Genomic DNA, 16,468 nt, shown 5'->3' on the forward strand with positions numbered 1-16,468 from the left:
TGGTGGAAGATTTTAATTCAAAACTTATGAAAACAAGACATTTGTACTACAGAGCCAGAGGTGGTTTCAGTCGGGTTGATAATGAAATGATGGGTTTTACTCTGACACTCCATCACTACCATCTTACCTTTTTCCAGGTACACCCATTCACCCTTATATAAATTAAGGTTAGTCATGTATCTTCCCTATAGCAAGACACCTCTATCTCTGCTTGTTCCTAGCATATAATCATCTTTCCACCTTCACAAATACTTACTCCTCCTGTGAACTGACCTCCTAAATGATACACTGATTCCTATACTTGCAACACACAAGATCAACCCGTGCCAGTATGAGGAGCAGATATTAAATGGTGATAATTATGATGACGCATAAAGGTCTCTTGACGGAACACTTAAGACACACACAAAAAAAAGCCTCATGATAGCAAAGGAGAATGGGCACCAGCCAGCCTAAAGGTTGGGGTGTGCTGCACCTGCCTACCTTGGTTGCTATGACATTGAGGCAGATCTGGCTACCCCCGTTAACAGGGACAAAACTTGGATTTAAAACACTGGAAACACACACACACACATACTTGCACCCCACCTCTTTCTCTCACATACACATACTGTCTGCTATACTGACTAGTATCATGTGATTATTATTAGATCCAGCGACGACTAAAGCTTATTCAGAAGGAGGTGCCAGTCATACCTGAGCCGGAAACAGAACTGGCACCTGAGCCGGAGCCACAATCAGAATGCGAACTAAAGCCTGAGAAAGCTTTAGTGCCAAGTAAGTTATTTTACTCTTTGATTCTTCTTGAGCTTATCTGGTCCTCACTGTGACACCTGTCACACATTTGGTCACCCATGTTACACTTATTGGTTTCATGCATCTAGTCACTTTGTGTTAAACATGTCACTCTGCTATCAGTGTCACATATCTAGTCACGCTTACTGGTGATACACATTTGATCATACTGTGTAACATCTCTGGATGTACTGTATTACATATCTGGTAACACTTTGCAGATCTGGTCATCTTGTGTATTACCTGTACCACACTTTTTCTTTGTGTCACTTCTGTCACACCACTATTCTATGTTACTCCTGTCTTCAAATACTTATACTTATACACACATTTATACTTTCTGTTACATAAGGTTCTTTTTCATGCATTACTCCTGTCACATATCTATACTCTGTGTTACACATGCTACATTGCTACTGTTTTACACATGTTTAGACTCAACACAGTTCTTACCATGTTGCACATTTCACAAAACTGCCACCTGCAACTTCAGTTGTGCAAATTCAAAACTGCCCTTACTTTCATTATTTACATTATTTACATTTGACGGATATTTACCCTCATCTTGTTTCTTGTTATCACGTTTTGGCTGATATATCCTCCAGCCTTCATCAGGTCTCTTGGGGAAATTTCGAACCTGGGTTCTCATTCCTAAGTTATTTTTTGATATTATTATTTTATGCACTGGAGTAGATGTAAACGACTTAATCTGTTTGTCTGTCCTTGTTCATCCCCTCTGTGTTTAGCCCCTTGTGGGTAGTAAAGAAATATATTATTATTATTATTAAGGTCACTGTCTGGAATCGAACTTGGAATCTTGGTGTTAGTAGCCCGTGCTCTAAACCACTACACCATATACCCAATGAAGGCTGGAGGGTATATCAGTGGAAACGTCTTAACAACAAAGATGAATAATATAAATAATGTACATAATTCCTCATCTCTTAAATATAGGGCCGCCCTTACTTTCTATTTTTTCTGCTAAAATCTATTTGTTGCAACTGTAGTGTATCACTGCATGCACCAATGCTAGTGATGCACAGCATTTGCAAACAGACACCATGCACTACAACTTCACACTTGATTAACTTTCCTTTTACAGGGATTGATGAATTGATGCAGCGTGACATTGATGCTGCACTGCGACCATATCCTGCAGATGATGTCTTGGTCGACGCTTTCCGCATCCAGCTGAAACGACAGGACATGGCCACTCTTTCTCGTCTGAACTGGCTCAATGATGCTGTAAGGGTTTGATGTTCTAAACCCCTGTGATTGTTTGTGTGCAATGCCTTTATGCTAAACCGACTGATCTGTTTATTGTCTGGAACTGGCTCAATGAGGCAGTAGAGTTCTTACATGTGGGCCCCTTGCAAGTGTAGACTGGGTCATTGATATGATGTGTGTATAGTGACATGGGGTTTTTGAGTCTGTGTCAGTGTATGTGACATGATGTATGGGTATGTGTGTTTCTGAACACCTATATGTACTGTGTACATGGTTTGCATGTGTGTATGTGTGCACTTGTATCTCTATTTATATGGTGTGTGTATATGCACTTGTATCTATGGTGTGTGTGTGTGTGTGTGTGTGTGCGCGCGCGTATGTATATATATATATAATGTGCATGTGTGTGTATATGTTGGGTGGATTGGGTTGATGGAAACTACATGGTAGCCTGTCAGGTGGATTGGGTAGGTAGAAAGTACATGGTAGCCTGTCGGGTGGATTGAGTAGATAGAAAGTTCATGGTAGCCTGTCGGGTGGATAGAGTTTCTTATTCATATGTTCAACCTAGTCATACTGGGTCTGATTGGGAATTTTACATTAAGTGTGTGACCGAGTGGTAAAGGAACTTGCTTCCCAACTATTTGGTCTTAGGTTCAATCCCACTGTGTGGCACCTTGGGCAAGTCTCTTCTGCTATAATTGCAGGCCAACCAAAGCCTTGTGAATTTGGTAGGCAGGGCAGAAACTTATAAAAATCTGTCATGTGTGTTTGTGTGAACCCTTGACTAGACATCACGTGATGGTTGTGAAATAAACATCACCGTCATAATGGAGGCACATGGCCTAGTAGTTAGAGCAGCGGACTCGCGGTCGAGGGATTGCGGGTTTGAATCTCAGACTGGGCGATGTGTGTGTTTATGAGCGAAACACCTAAGCTCCACGCAGCTCCGGTAGAAGGTAATGGCAAACTTCTGCTGACTCTTTCACCACAACTTTCTCTCACTCTTTCCTCCTGCATCTTGCAGCTCACCTGCGACAGACCGGCGTCCCGTCCAGGTGGGGAACCTATACGCCAAGGAAACCGGGAAACTGGCCCTTATGAGCCAGGCATGGCTCGAGAAGGAACATCACCATCATACAAGTGATGTTGTTTCCAGTCTTCAATGAGAATATTAACTTAGAGATGCTTGAGGATTGGCGAGTGGAAAGGCATCTAACTGAAAAATCTGCTACAAGAAATTCTGCCTTGATTCATGCAAGCCTGGAAAATTGGATGTTAAATTATGATATCTGGAATACTCAGGCACATAATAACTCACTGAGTAGCTATTTTTGTTGCTTAAACAACCAAAAACTTATCGCAATCAACGGGACATTTATGTAACATTAATTGAATGTAAGGTGTTACTGTGGAGGTCTCTTTGTGTGTGTGTGTGGGTTTTTATATGAAAGAAGTTAACTCCCTTGCGTTATTTGGTACGCTTGACCTCTAATCTCTGACATTTCTTCTTGTTCAGGTCATCAACTTCTATATGTGTATGCTGATGGAACGCAGTAATGAACCTGGTTTCTCAAAAGTCTATGCATTCAACACGTTCTTTTACCCAAAACTGTTATCCAGCAAATATGAAGGTGTACGACGGTGGACGAGAAAAGTAGATATCTTTGCACACAAATACCTGATTATACCTATACACTTGGAGATGCACTGGTGTCTTGCTGTAAGTACACTTCTCGCGCTTACCTCCCTTTAAATACTTGTCTTCAATCTACATGATTGCTCGACCTGCTAGAAATAACAGCCAAATGAATCTCCCTCTGATAACATGCTACCATCTTAAAAAAAAGGAAGGATACTTCTCAAGACTGGAATGCCTTTACTCATTGGTCTGTTCGTTTAGGACTGATCTATGGCTACTGTGCCTCCCCTCCACTATTTTCTGAAAAAGTTTAATCTGCCTAAATCTTCTATTCCATTCTCATTCAAGATGAATATCTTCAGCAGTTACCTCTGAGGAACTTAACCTTTTTGTTAGGCCAGGAAGGGTCTCTATTCGTCTTCACCATCATTTTATGTTCATTTTAGCAATAGATGCAGGTATGGCTGTGTGGTAATAATTTTGAATTCCACTGAGGTCTCACTTTGCTCTGCATCCTTTCTGGATCGGTCAAACAAGTACCGGTTGAGTATTGGGCGATGGGGGCGATGAAAACATACCAAGACTGAGCCCAGAGCTCAGTGTAGCTTTGCAGTTTGCCAAACTATCTTACCCATGCCAGAAAACAGAAAACAAACATTAAATGGTGATTGCCTGTGAATAGATATATGAATGCTGAGTTGCTCAGACAACAGAGTACTCACCATTGAAACCAGCAGAGATCCATTTCATTTGGCGATGATGTAAGCTCAGTTTTACCAACATTCTCTTTAGCTGCAAATAGTTGCCTAGGTTTTCATCATCATTTGACGTGTGCTGAGCAGGGCTGGTAAGCTGAGGGGCTGCACCAGACTCCATTCTGATTTGGCATGGTTTCTACAGCTGGATGCCCTTCCTAATGCCAATCACTTCAAGAGTATAATGGGTGCTTTTATATGCCACCGGCACGGGTGCCAGTTACGTGAACTATACTTAATGTTAGCTCATCATATCATCTCTGAACAAGAATGTTAGCTTACTTTTTGTAATGTCTGTTCAGTTGTAGATATTTGTCTTGTTTTCAGCTATGCATAATGTTAAAACAGTCTTACTGACATCAATAATTATCTCCACAAACACCTATTAATGTTTCAGGTTGTGAACTTCTCTCAGAAGACCATTTGTTATTATGATTCTATTGGTGGCAAAAATACTCAGTGCCTAGAGACAATTAAGTAAGTCTGTCTCCTTTTCTTATCTTATGTTGCATGTGTTTTATCTGCAGGTGTGGGTGTACAAGGGAAGGGTTGAACCATCTACTTGTTTTCAGGAACAGGGTATCTAGGGCTACACAAATCAGTGTGTCTTCCTTATTTTTAAAATGAGCATTGGGCATTCCTTTCAAGCGTTGGACCTCACAGAGGCAAAGTGGCTGAGTTCCTTTTGGGCGTTGAGCATCATGGAGGCAAAGACCAAGGCCTTTGGCATTATGTCGTGCTTTGAGAAGACTCATCAAGCTGAGCAAAATCGCAGTCATGACAGGTACCGGTGTCATGCAAATGGCACCTGTGCTGGTGGCATGTAAAACCACATATCTACACTCTCAGAGTGGTTGGTGTTAGGAAGGGCATCCAGCTGTAGAAACTTTGCCAGATCAGACTAGAGTCTGGTGCAGCCTTCCAGCGTGCTTGCCCAGTCAAACTGTCCAACCCATGCCAGTATGGACAATGGATGTTAAATGACGATGATGAGTTAGGGACAGGCTTGGCAATGTTTTTAAGAAGTTTACTTCCCAACAACATGGGTTTGGGTTCAGTGACGCTAATGCACCTTGGGACTACTATAGCCCCAGGCCAACCCAGCCTTGTGTGTGGATTTGGTAGATGGAAACTAAAAGAAGCCCATTATGTGCATGTTTTTCATTTGTCATCACATGATAATTATAAACAAGTGTTCCTGTTATGCAAGTGATGTCCTTTCCTTGTCATCGTTTAGCGTCTGCTTTCCATGCTGGCATGGGTTGGACAGTTTGACTGGAACTGGTTTTCCATAGTTTCTATGGCTGGATGCCCTTCCTAACGCCAATTACTCCAAGAGTGTAATGGGTACTTTTGTGTGTGACTGGTACAAGTGTCATTTGTATGTAACTAGCAACCACAACTATGATTTCACAGGTGCCATATGTTTGCAGTTTTCCATGAAAACATGTCTGGCCATGGGGAAATGTTACTTTACTTGGATACGAATAAGCATTGGCAACAGGAAGGGCATCTGGTCATAGAAAATTTATCTCGACAGATCCAGTTTGGCCCATTAGGCATGGGTGCTAAGAAGTGGTAATACAACACGTAAATGTTGATTTCAAATCTCTTCTATAAATTACAAGAGATCTAATTAAAAAATTTTAAAGGCAGTGCTCCAGCATAGCCACAGTCAAACGACTGAAACAAGTAAAAGAGTATCCATTTTCCATGCTGGTATGGGTTGCAAAATTTTGACAGGGAGCTATCAAGCCAGAAGACGGTGCTAAGCCCTTCTGTCTATATCAGCATGGATTCTACAGCTGGCTACCATGTTAAATGATGTTTAAGGTAATCAAAATTACATTTGTGTTAGGGTACCCAGAATTAATTGCAATTATGGTAGGGTACCTGGGTACTAAATACAGTTAATCTTTTATTCAGCTGTGAAAACCCACAATAAATTATATTTATTTTTTTATTTCTAGAAATTATTTATGTGAAGAAAGTTTAGACAAGAAGATTGTACCTTTTGATCTAAATGGTTGGACAACAATAACCGTGAAGGTAAGTTTTAGGGGTTCCTTATGTGTACGATATATGTATAGCTTTGGTTTCAGGTTCAGTCCCTTTACTCTGCTGTGGCTTCTTGGGCAAGTGTTTTCTTCTACAAGCCCAGGGCAAGTGGTTCCTAGTGGATGAATTTGGTACATAGAAACTGTGAGAAAGCCCAGTTATCATCATCATCGTTTAACATCAACTTTTCAGGCTAGCATGGGTTGGACGGTTTGACTGAGGACTGGCAAGCCATGAGGCTGCATCGGGCTCCAATCTGATCTGGCAAAGTTTCTACAGTTGGATACCCTTCCTAATGCCAACCACTCCAAGAGTTCTTTTTGCATGCCACTGTGACAGGAGCCAGTCAGGTGGCACTGACATTGACCATCCTTGAATGTATAAAATTATGTGTATGTATATGTCTTTGTTTCTGCCCACCACTTGAAAATAGGTGTTGGTTTATTTACATCCCTTGAACTTAGTGTTTACAACAAAAGCGACAGAACAAGTACCAGACTAAAAGAACTAAGTATTAGGGTTTGATTTGTTGAACCAAACCCTTCAATGTGATGCCCCAGCATAGCCACAGTCCAATGACTGAAAAAAGTCAAAAGATAAATTAGCAATTCCAGAATTAGGGATCTCGCCCAACATGAACGAGCATTGTTATTGTTTAACCTCGAAGGTAGCTCCGATCTAGTAAACCTATGATTAAAAGCATTCCAGCCATGACCATCCCAACTTCATAACGGTATGTAGGACTACATTGTTTAGTGCCTTTTTTCTTAAATTACAGATGAGTATTATTTGGCTGTTGTTTCTCATAGGTCAAGTGTCCTTGTTGAGACTATTTTGTTCTCTGTACAACAATGAATGTAGCTAGAACAGAACTTCCAATATGTATGCATGTATGTAATACATGTGTAGCAGGGCTGTATGGCAAGAAGTTTGCTTCTCAACCACGTGGCTGCAGGTTCAGTCCCACTGCATGGCACCTTGTGCAAGTGTGTACTGTAACCTCAGACTGACAAAAACCTTGAGTGGATTTAGTTGATGGAAACTGAAAGAAACCTGTAGTGTGTGAGAGGGCACTTAGCTTAGTGGTTAGGGTGTTCCCCTCATGCTCTAGCAATCATCATTTCAATTCCCAGACTGGGCGGTGCATTTGGCTGTTGTGCAAAACACTTCATCCCATGTTGCTTTGTGATCACTTCGATACCTGATGTGTGGCACACAATGCACCCGTTCAGACAACGTTGATTTCATGGAGAGAGAGAGTGAGTGAGTGAGTGAGCCAATGTGTGGCATGGGCATTTCATCACGATATACAAAGCATTTGTGCAGGTCGTTTGGCAAAAGCTGAATGCTCATACATCATCTTCAACAGGAGAGTCCATCATACATTATATATATATGTGTGTGTATATCTATGTATGCATTGTCTTTGTTCCCCACTGCTGCTTGACAACCAACTGGTATGAGTGTTTACGTCCCCATAACTTAGCAGTTTGGCAAAAGAGACTGATACAGTAAGTACCAGGCTTACAAAAAAAAGTCTTGGGGTTGATTCAGTCAACTAAAAATTCCTCAAGACTATGCTCCAGCATGGCCACAGTCTAATGACTGAAACCAGTAAAAAGATAGATATGTATCATACTCAATGTATACACACACTTGCTAGTTCAAATTTCTACTCAGCCAGACAGATACTTGCAACTGCAGTGAATGCTTTATACATTGTTTCCTATATTAAAGGCAAAAATTCTAACATGCATCTGGTGCTCTCACTGGGACAAATTTTCGTCTTTCCCTCTTATTTATATCTTTTCGTGTTTTTAACACAGCAAACCGTAAGTGACGTTATTGCTGGACAAATACTGCAGTAACTGGCCTGTCAACAGTGTATATACATTAAATATGATATACAGGTGGCTATTTCAATTAAATACAGCCTCAGTTGTATATGCCATATTATTAGATTGGAGCCGGGTGCAGCCATCTGGTTTGCCAGTCCTCGGTCAAATCGTCCAACCCATGCCAGCATGGAAAGCAGACGTTAAATGATGATGATGCTAAGGTGCTTCAAACTGACAGTGGGGACCATCTTGAAGTGAGACTAAGGATTCTCAGTTCAAATTTCACCAAAAACTCTCTCTCTTTTATCTATCTTAGGACAGTGGTGGGAGCTGTGTTAAAACATGTATCAGTTACACACTGGAGGTTTTCATCCGATTATTGCTCTTTCTCCTTAAAATGTCATGTCAGTATTATTGTTCATTGTGTTCCTTTCTTTTATTTCCAGAACATTCCATATCAGATGAATGGTAGCGATTGTGGGATGTTTGCTTGTAAATATGCTGATTATATTACTCGAGAGCTTCCTATCACCTTTACACAGGTCAGTATTATTGTTGTTATTCTTTATTAAGGCGGCAAACTGGCAGAATAGCAGCATCTTGTCCATCTTTGTGTTCAAATTCTACCAAGGTCGACTTTACCATTCAACTTATCTGCGGCTTTGTGCAAGAATTTGAAACCATTCTAATTTGTAGTATTATGTTGCAAAGATTTAGAAACTCTAAGGGACACGAAACAAATTGTTAATGGCAGAACTCAAAAGATGAAGCTGTAAATTGTGAAAAAAATAACCTGGATGGAAAAAAGCTGAAGGCTACCCATGATTTTCCTATTTTTTCCATCCAAGGAATTTTTAAACTAATATTTATGTGCTGGTGGCACATAAAAAGCACCAACTGAGCATGGTTCATGCCAATGCCATCTGACTGGTACTCGTGACAGTGGTACGTGAAAAGGCATCATTTGAGCATGGTCAATGCCAGTGCCGCCTGACTGGTGGCATGTAAAAAATCACCATTTGAGCATGGTCAGTACCAGTGCCACCTGACTAGCTTCTGTGCCCACTACACTGTAGGAGTAGTTGGCATTAGGAAGGCCATCCAGCTGTAGAAAGCTTGCCGAATCAGATCGGAGCCTAGTGCAAAATCCTGGCTTGCCAGTCCTCAAACCGTCCAACCCATGCCAGCATGGAAAGCGGACGTTAAACAACAACAATGATGATGATGATTTACATGCTATTATTTATAACTTTGTTTTGAGTTCTGCCATTGTATATATCATTAAAAGTTTAGAAACTTTGAAAGACATAAAATAAATTATTTACATTTGATGGATATTTGTCCTCATCTTGTTTGTTAACACATTTCAGCTGATATACTCTCCAGCCTTCATCAGGTGTCTTGGGGAAATTTCGAATCTGGGTTCTCATTCCTAAGGTATTTTTCGATATTATATTATTATTATTCAGGTCACTGCTTGGAATTGAACTCAGAATCTTGGGGTTAGCAGCCCATGCTCTTAACCACTAAGTCATATGCCAGTCAGGCGGCTTTGGCATCAGCCGTGACTGATTTTTTTTACTCAACTCAATAGGTCTTCTCAAGCACAGCACATTGTCCGAGAAACATGATGGTGATCTCTCTTTTTCTTTCATTCTAGGCTGACATGCCAACCTTCCGGAGACTGATGGTGTATGAAATTCTAAAGAAGAAGTTACTCACTTAAACTCTAGGACAATCAAAATTAAACTGTTTTTGCTCTTGTGGTTGTTGTCAAAGCTGTAAAAAAATCTAAAGCTTTACCAAGTGTCATCATCATCATCATTACCATCATCAACAGTTTTTCTCTATTCTGTAACATAACTATAATTCTTACCTCTTTGGCAAAGCCATAAATGGCACTGCATTATATTGTAATATACGTCACATGCTCACCTTCTTCCCTTCATATTTTGCAAAGAAAGACAAAAAAAAAAAAAAAATCTGAATTAAAAGAAGTTTGTTTCTTTTCTCAATCATTTCTATCTCTGACCTTTATTATTTTTTTTCTGCCAGTCTTGTCACTTACTAAAATCATCCCTTTGTGACTCAGGTCAGGTTTTTGTAAATAGGGGCAGCGGGGAAGAGAAAGATAGCCATGTTTATTCTCCTGCTTCTCTCAGTATGCACGGTTGAATACAAATATTTATATTTCTCAAGAGTTCAGTTTGGATACAGTAAATGTTTATAGAGTGTATTATTGTATCAGCCCATCATGGTCTCCATAGGCACAGGCATGGCTGTGTGGCATCAAGCTTGCTTTCCAGTTAGATGCTGCTGGGTTCAGTGTTGGGCAAGTGTCTTCTACTATAGCCTCATGCCAACCCAAGGCCTGCAAATTGATTTGGTGGATAGAAACAGAAAAAAAGCTGGTCATATGTATATATACCTATGTGTCTGTCCCCTACTACCATGACAACTGGTGCTGGTTTGTTTACATCCCCCATAACTCAGCAATTCGGCAAAAGAAACCTGTAGAATAAGTATGAAGCTTAAAAAAAAAAGTACTGAGGTTGATTTGTTTGACTAAAAAATCAAGGTGATGCCCCAGCATGGCCAGTCTGATGACTGGAACAATTGTAAAAGCTATTTGTAGAGTGCTAATCTTTATCATAAATTTGAGGGGTGCAGAAACAACAGAACACTCAAAACCTTTGCTGTTTGACTCCTTACTCCAAGCATTGTTGTATTAGGAAAGTTTTCTTTTAAGATTAGATTTTCCTTCAAAACCAACCTCCAGGTGTAGACATAGTTGTGTGGAAATGGACGTTTACTTTGTAACCAGATGGCTTAGGGTTCTGTCACACTCTGTGGAACTGGTAAAGGGAAACTGTATGGAAGCCTGTTTGTATATTTATGTTCACTTAGCACATCATTTAATGTCCCCTTTTCTATGTTGACAAGCACCAATGAACCACGGGACTGTGCCAACTACTTTACAGTGTGCTGACATTAGTGTGTAGTCACTCTGTCACTTGCAAAACCCTTCAACTGTGAGGGAGAATAGAAGACAGGACCAGATGGTTGGGAAGCAAGCTTCCTAACCACACAGTCACAATGTATAACTCAAAATAAGTTCCACTCAGAATCACTGCTGTATACAAATACCAATGAACTGTGATTAATACTACCAAGTTCTAACTCACCAGTTGAGGTATCACTTGTTATAATGGTTGAATGCTGAAGCAGGAACAGAAATGCACAACACCAAATGCAACTAATTCTGATAAGAGGAAACATTTACAAGTCAAGAACTTTCTAGTATAGGCATATCATTAAGGAAAAGACTTTCCCTTTCCTTGGCAACTCTTTCAGTAACATACATTGAACTTCCCTATGAAAATATCTACAGTTGAGGTTTACATCTATAATTTATATCCAGAGGCTGTTCCCTCTTTTGTAAGCTTGTAACAATTTTACAGCAATACAACCACATAGTGTGTGTGTGTGGATATATATATATATCATCATTTAACGTCTGCTTTCCGTGCTGGCATGGGTCGGACAGTTTGACTGAGGACTGGTGAGTCAGAGGCTGCATCAAGCTCATTGTGATCAGGCAAAGTTTCCACAGCTCGATGCCCTTCCTAATGCCAACCACTCCGAGAATGTTGCGGGTGCTTTTACGTGCCACCAGCATGAGGGCCAGTCAGGCAGTTCTGGCAACGACTACGCTCACGCTGAAAAAGTGTTTTTATGTGTTACCTGCATGGGAGCCAATATGTGACCCTAGGAACAATTACATTCAGATGGTTTTCATGTGTCACTGGCACGAGTGCCAATCAGGTAGTGCTGTCCCCGGCCATGTCACAGAAATAAACACACATAAACAAGAATTAAGATGGTAATCAGTTGCAATGGTGGCCAGTAAGTGTTGGAAAACTGACCAACTGAAATAATATAATTATTTAGCATAGAAAAACAACCTTCAGTAGTAACATAATATAAGCAGAATCAGATGTTAAGATAGCTGCAGAGAAACTTCTATGCATTGGTTGAATCCATCTTGCTTTATGGCTCTAAGATTTGAAACTATGATGGATGACTCTTGCACTGTTCTGAAAAAAAAAAAAAAGGACCATTGTACTAAAGACAATGGACAAAGTGGTAAGAAAGGATCTTCAGATGTTGGGCCTCACAGAGGGGATGACAAAGGAGCGAAATTTCTGGTAGTTTGTGGTATCTGAGTAGACATGTGAAGCTCAGTAAAATTGTAGTTGTCCTTGCATAGAGTAATGTCCCCTACATACTTCTTCAGCTGAGCAATCCCAATTTCGTGGGCTCATGGGTGCTGGTGCCATGTAAAAGCACCCAAGTATACTATGTAAAGTGGTTGGCTGCAGGAACTCTGCGAAAATAGACATGGAACCTGAGCAGCTGCCACTGCACCATTCCAGTAGAGAAAGAATAATTTGCTTTGCTGAACACTGGCGAAGGAGTAAAAAGCTGGTTAATGACACCCTACTTTGGACACATGCCCCATGGTTGCCTTGCAAAGATGTATTTTTGATAAATTGGAAACATTGGATGTGACTGAGAACAACAGACCTCACAAGCCATGGAAGACAGACAAAAGCTGGAGGATCAGTCATGTGAACCCAGGCAAGCTTCATACGATAATGGTGATATATATATACACACACACATATATATATTATGGTATTGACCAGACTATAAAATGTTATACATCGCTGGTCACAAATGACGTCGTCCTGTTGGCTGGGCAAAGCAGGCCAACATTCCTTGATCAGAAGGCAAGTCTGTCACAAGGTTACCCATTTATAGCCAAGTGGACTGGAGCAATATGAAATGAAACCCCGATCTCACAAGTGTGAATGCAAAACACTTAACCACTAGGCCGTACACCTCTCACGCACGCAAAATTCTACAGTATTTGATGACATATAAGATGCACTTTTAGTCCTAAAATATTTCTCAAACAAATCACTCTGGGTCCCATGTCTAAAGTTGGACCCCACACACCAATTTTGTTTCCGATGTTCACTTTCTGCTGAATATGCACAGTTGGAATTGAGGTGTGTCTGATACATGCATCTTCTATGCCATCAAATACACTATACATATGAATCCTGATCCTAGATACAGGTTGTTTGTTGCTTGTTGAATACAATGAGCTAAAGAGAGAGAGAGTAGAAAGCGGAAAGCCTCCCTTCTCTAGCTTCCGTTTCTTTTCATGTTATATTAGCAGGGGAGGAAAACTTAAAATCTGAGAGATAAGAGATTTCCTTTAAAGAAGAACAACAGCAGATACATATCAAACAGGGTAGAAAAGATATAAAAAAGATAACAGTTGGCATACATTCACACATACACACATGCTAGCCTTTGAACTATTTTAAAAAAAATTGTTTAATACTCCTTTTCAATTCATTAATTAACAGTGGCGATAGTTTAATTTTTTTTAAACATATTTTTCATTTTCAAATCATTGCATCTTTATTTCAATTTTTTTCTACTTAAAAATATAGTCAGGATGGATGTTTTTTTTTTCTGTAGTCTTCACTATATATACATACATTATATATATATATATATTAATATATAATTATATATACATATATATTAATATATAATTATATACACATTTATATATAATTATATACATATTTATATATAATTATATATACATATAAATATATAATTATATATACATATATGTAAATATATAAACAAATTTATACATATATGCAAATATATACACAAATTTATTTATATATATATTTATTTATATATATACACACAAATATGTAAATATATATATATATATATATACATACACACACACAGTATTTTTTTGTCAGATTTTTTATGCCTTGTAGTTGTGGTTAATGAATGCATGTCACATACACATGATTAAATGGTGGGAAGGGAGAGATGTAGATGTAAGAAGGGGAAGAAAAGGAGTTCTATTGTATATTATCAGTATGGGGTGCATATGCACAGTTAGTAATTGTATGTGATATGTGTGTGTGTGTATTTATAGATATACACACACCCTTGTATGTGTATATAAATATGCATGCATGTATATATATATATATATATATATATGCACACATACACCCACACACACACTTGTATTTCTATGTGGATATACGTATGTGAAAGAGTGTACGTCTGTGTGTGTGTGAGTGTGAGTGAGTGTGTGCGCTTGCAAGACAGGAATCACTTGCGTTTCATCCGTCGATGTTTCAGCTGCCTGTTGTTATCGTCCGCATTCGAACTAGACGAGCTGGGCCACTCTCCCAGTTCCCATGGTAATTCAAAGTCACTGCAAAGAAAGAAAGAAAGACAAAACCATGAGTAACAATCGACAAGGTTTTATTTAAATCAGGAATAGGGAAGCAGTCGCATCATCACCATCATTGTTTTAACAGTCGCTTCTCTATGCTTGCATGTGTTGAAGGAATTTTTTGAGGTGTATTTTCTATAGCTAGATGCCCTTCCTGTTGCCAACTCCACCTATTTCCAAATAAGGTAACATTTCTCCCAGATTAAATAAGTCCTATAAGATTTGAAATAAGGTACAGTACTTGCATAATCATGTCACATCGCTTACAACTATCATGTGATGTCAAAGCAAGGAAACAGTAACAAATACACACATATATAAAGCATTCAGTACACTCTGTAAAGTGGCCGGCATTAGGGAGGGACTTCAACTGTGGAAACCAGGGCTGTGGAATCGGAAACAATTAATGAGTGACTGGAGTCAGTAAAATAGATCACAATCACTTAGAGACATGTGGAGCCTGGTGCAGCTCTCCAGCCCTGCCAGCTCCTGTCAAACAAATCCATGCTGGGGCTGATGTGGTAATATACATATGAGGGGCTTTCAGTTTCCAACATTCAAATGCCATTCACAAAGCTTTTGCTAGTCCAGGGTCAGAGAAGAAGATACTTTACCAACTTGCCACACAGTGGGACTGAACTTGAAACCATGTGGTTGGGAAGCACACCTCTTACCACACAGCCATACCTGCAACTCTTGTGCTCATCCCAAAGTGTGTCATCGTATTTATTCATAAGAATATGTGCTTCAGTTGGAACTGAACAGACAAATGTTTATTGTGTGAAGTAATTGTTGTCATCACCGTCATCACTAACACCCACTTTGCCAGGCTTGCATGGGTTGGACGAAGTTAGTGGCCAGATGTCCTTCTTGCAGTTCCTGCCTACGAAACCTACTAAAAAGGCTTTGGTTGGCCCAAGCAAGAAAGTACAAGAACGCTTAGCCAATCACTATCTGTGTTAAGAGTCAACAAGGGAGACTACAGAGCCCTGTTACATATAGGGATCTCCCTCAGCCACACCCCTGTGTCTTACAATAACAGACCTACTGCCTATGTTTGTGGGAACTCGTCAGTTTCCACTTCTTGCCAAGGGAGGTAATAACCCCCCCCAGCTGATCAAACAGTCTGAGATGTGTTTTTGTGATGGACGTGTGACAGCAAAGCCCTTTTTACCTTTTTTAACTTATTTCAAGCATTAGAATGCAGCCATGCTGGGGTAATACCATGAAGAAGTTTTAGCCAAGTACTTTACTTGTTTTTTCAAGCCTGGTACTTATTATATCAGTCTCTTTTGCTGAACTGCTAAGTACAGGGATGTTACTACACCAAAACCAAGTGGTAATGGGGGACAAACACAGACACACACACACATACATATGATGGACTTCTTTCAGCTTCCGTTTAGCCACTCACAACAAGGCTTTAGTTGGCCTGAGGCTACAGGAAAAGACACTTGCCCAAGGTTCCACACAGTAAGACCAAACTTGGAACCATGTGGTTGGGAAGCAAACTTCTTACCACACAGCCATGCCTGTGCCATTGTTTACAATCAGCACAAGAAGACATGTAAACAAAGAAATATGAACTCATTCACACACACACAAATGAATATAACAAAAGAGAAAATTCACCCCACCCCGCCAAAAAAGGCCAAGTTACTTACGAAGGCTTTATGTAAGGAATCGGTTGACCGAAGGCAGTTACTGGTACTTTGTCTGCAATCTCTAAATGTGTGACTAGAGAGATAAAGAGAGAAAATACATTAATGTCAGGATTACAATTCATCATTTAGCAATAATA

General features: G+C 39.8%; 2 protein-coding genes across 7 annotated transcripts in view; one reads left to right on the top strand and one right to left on the bottom strand.

Annotated features, from left to right (window-relative positions):
- LOC115216691 (sentrin-specific protease 1) overlaps positions 1-10,310 on the top strand; it is a 35,358-nt gene extending 25,048 nt beyond the window's left edge. Inside the window, exons 12-18 of the mRNA XM_029786216.2 lie at positions 651-777; positions 1,898-2,040; positions 3,542-3,745; positions 4,817-4,896; positions 6,390-6,468; positions 8,762-8,857; positions 9,976-10,310. Of these exons, the coding sequence (XP_029642076.1) occupies positions 651-777; positions 1,898-2,040; positions 3,542-3,745; positions 4,817-4,896; positions 6,390-6,468; positions 8,762-8,857; positions 9,976-10,041 (795 nt within the window). The 3' untranslated portion in view covers positions 10,042-10,310. The remainder of the gene's footprint in view (positions 1-650; positions 778-1,897; positions 2,041-3,541; positions 3,746-4,816; positions 4,897-6,389; positions 6,469-8,761; positions 8,858-9,975) is intronic.
- Positions 10,311-14,184: 3,874 nt separating this feature from the next.
- The window catches only part of LOC115216357 (putative uncharacterized protein DDB_G0282133), a 201,246-nt gene continuing 198,962 nt past the window's right edge, over positions 14,185-16,468 (bottom strand). For 2 of the 6 annotated variants that reach the window (XM_036506726.1, XM_029785620.2), the window contains 2 exons: positions 16,332-16,404; positions 14,491-14,646 (listed from right to left, as the gene is read on the bottom strand). In XM_036506726.1, coding sequence (XP_036362619.1) covers positions 14,541-14,646; positions 16,332-16,404 — 179 coding nt within the window. In that variant the 3' untranslated portion in view covers positions 14,491-14,540. Of the gene's footprint in view, positions 14,388-14,440; positions 14,459-14,490; positions 14,647-16,331; positions 16,405-16,468 lie in introns of those variants that run through there. The other 4 variants (XR_005001010.1, XR_005001011.1, XM_036506724.1 and 1 more) reach the window with 4 other exon arrangements.

The sequence above is a fragment of the Octopus sinensis genome, linkage group LG10 (genome assembly GCF_006345805.1).
Source record: "Octopus sinensis linkage group LG10, ASM634580v1, whole genome shotgun sequence".
NCBI lineage: Eukaryota > Metazoa > Mollusca > Cephalopoda > Octopoda > Octopodidae > Octopus > Octopus sinensis.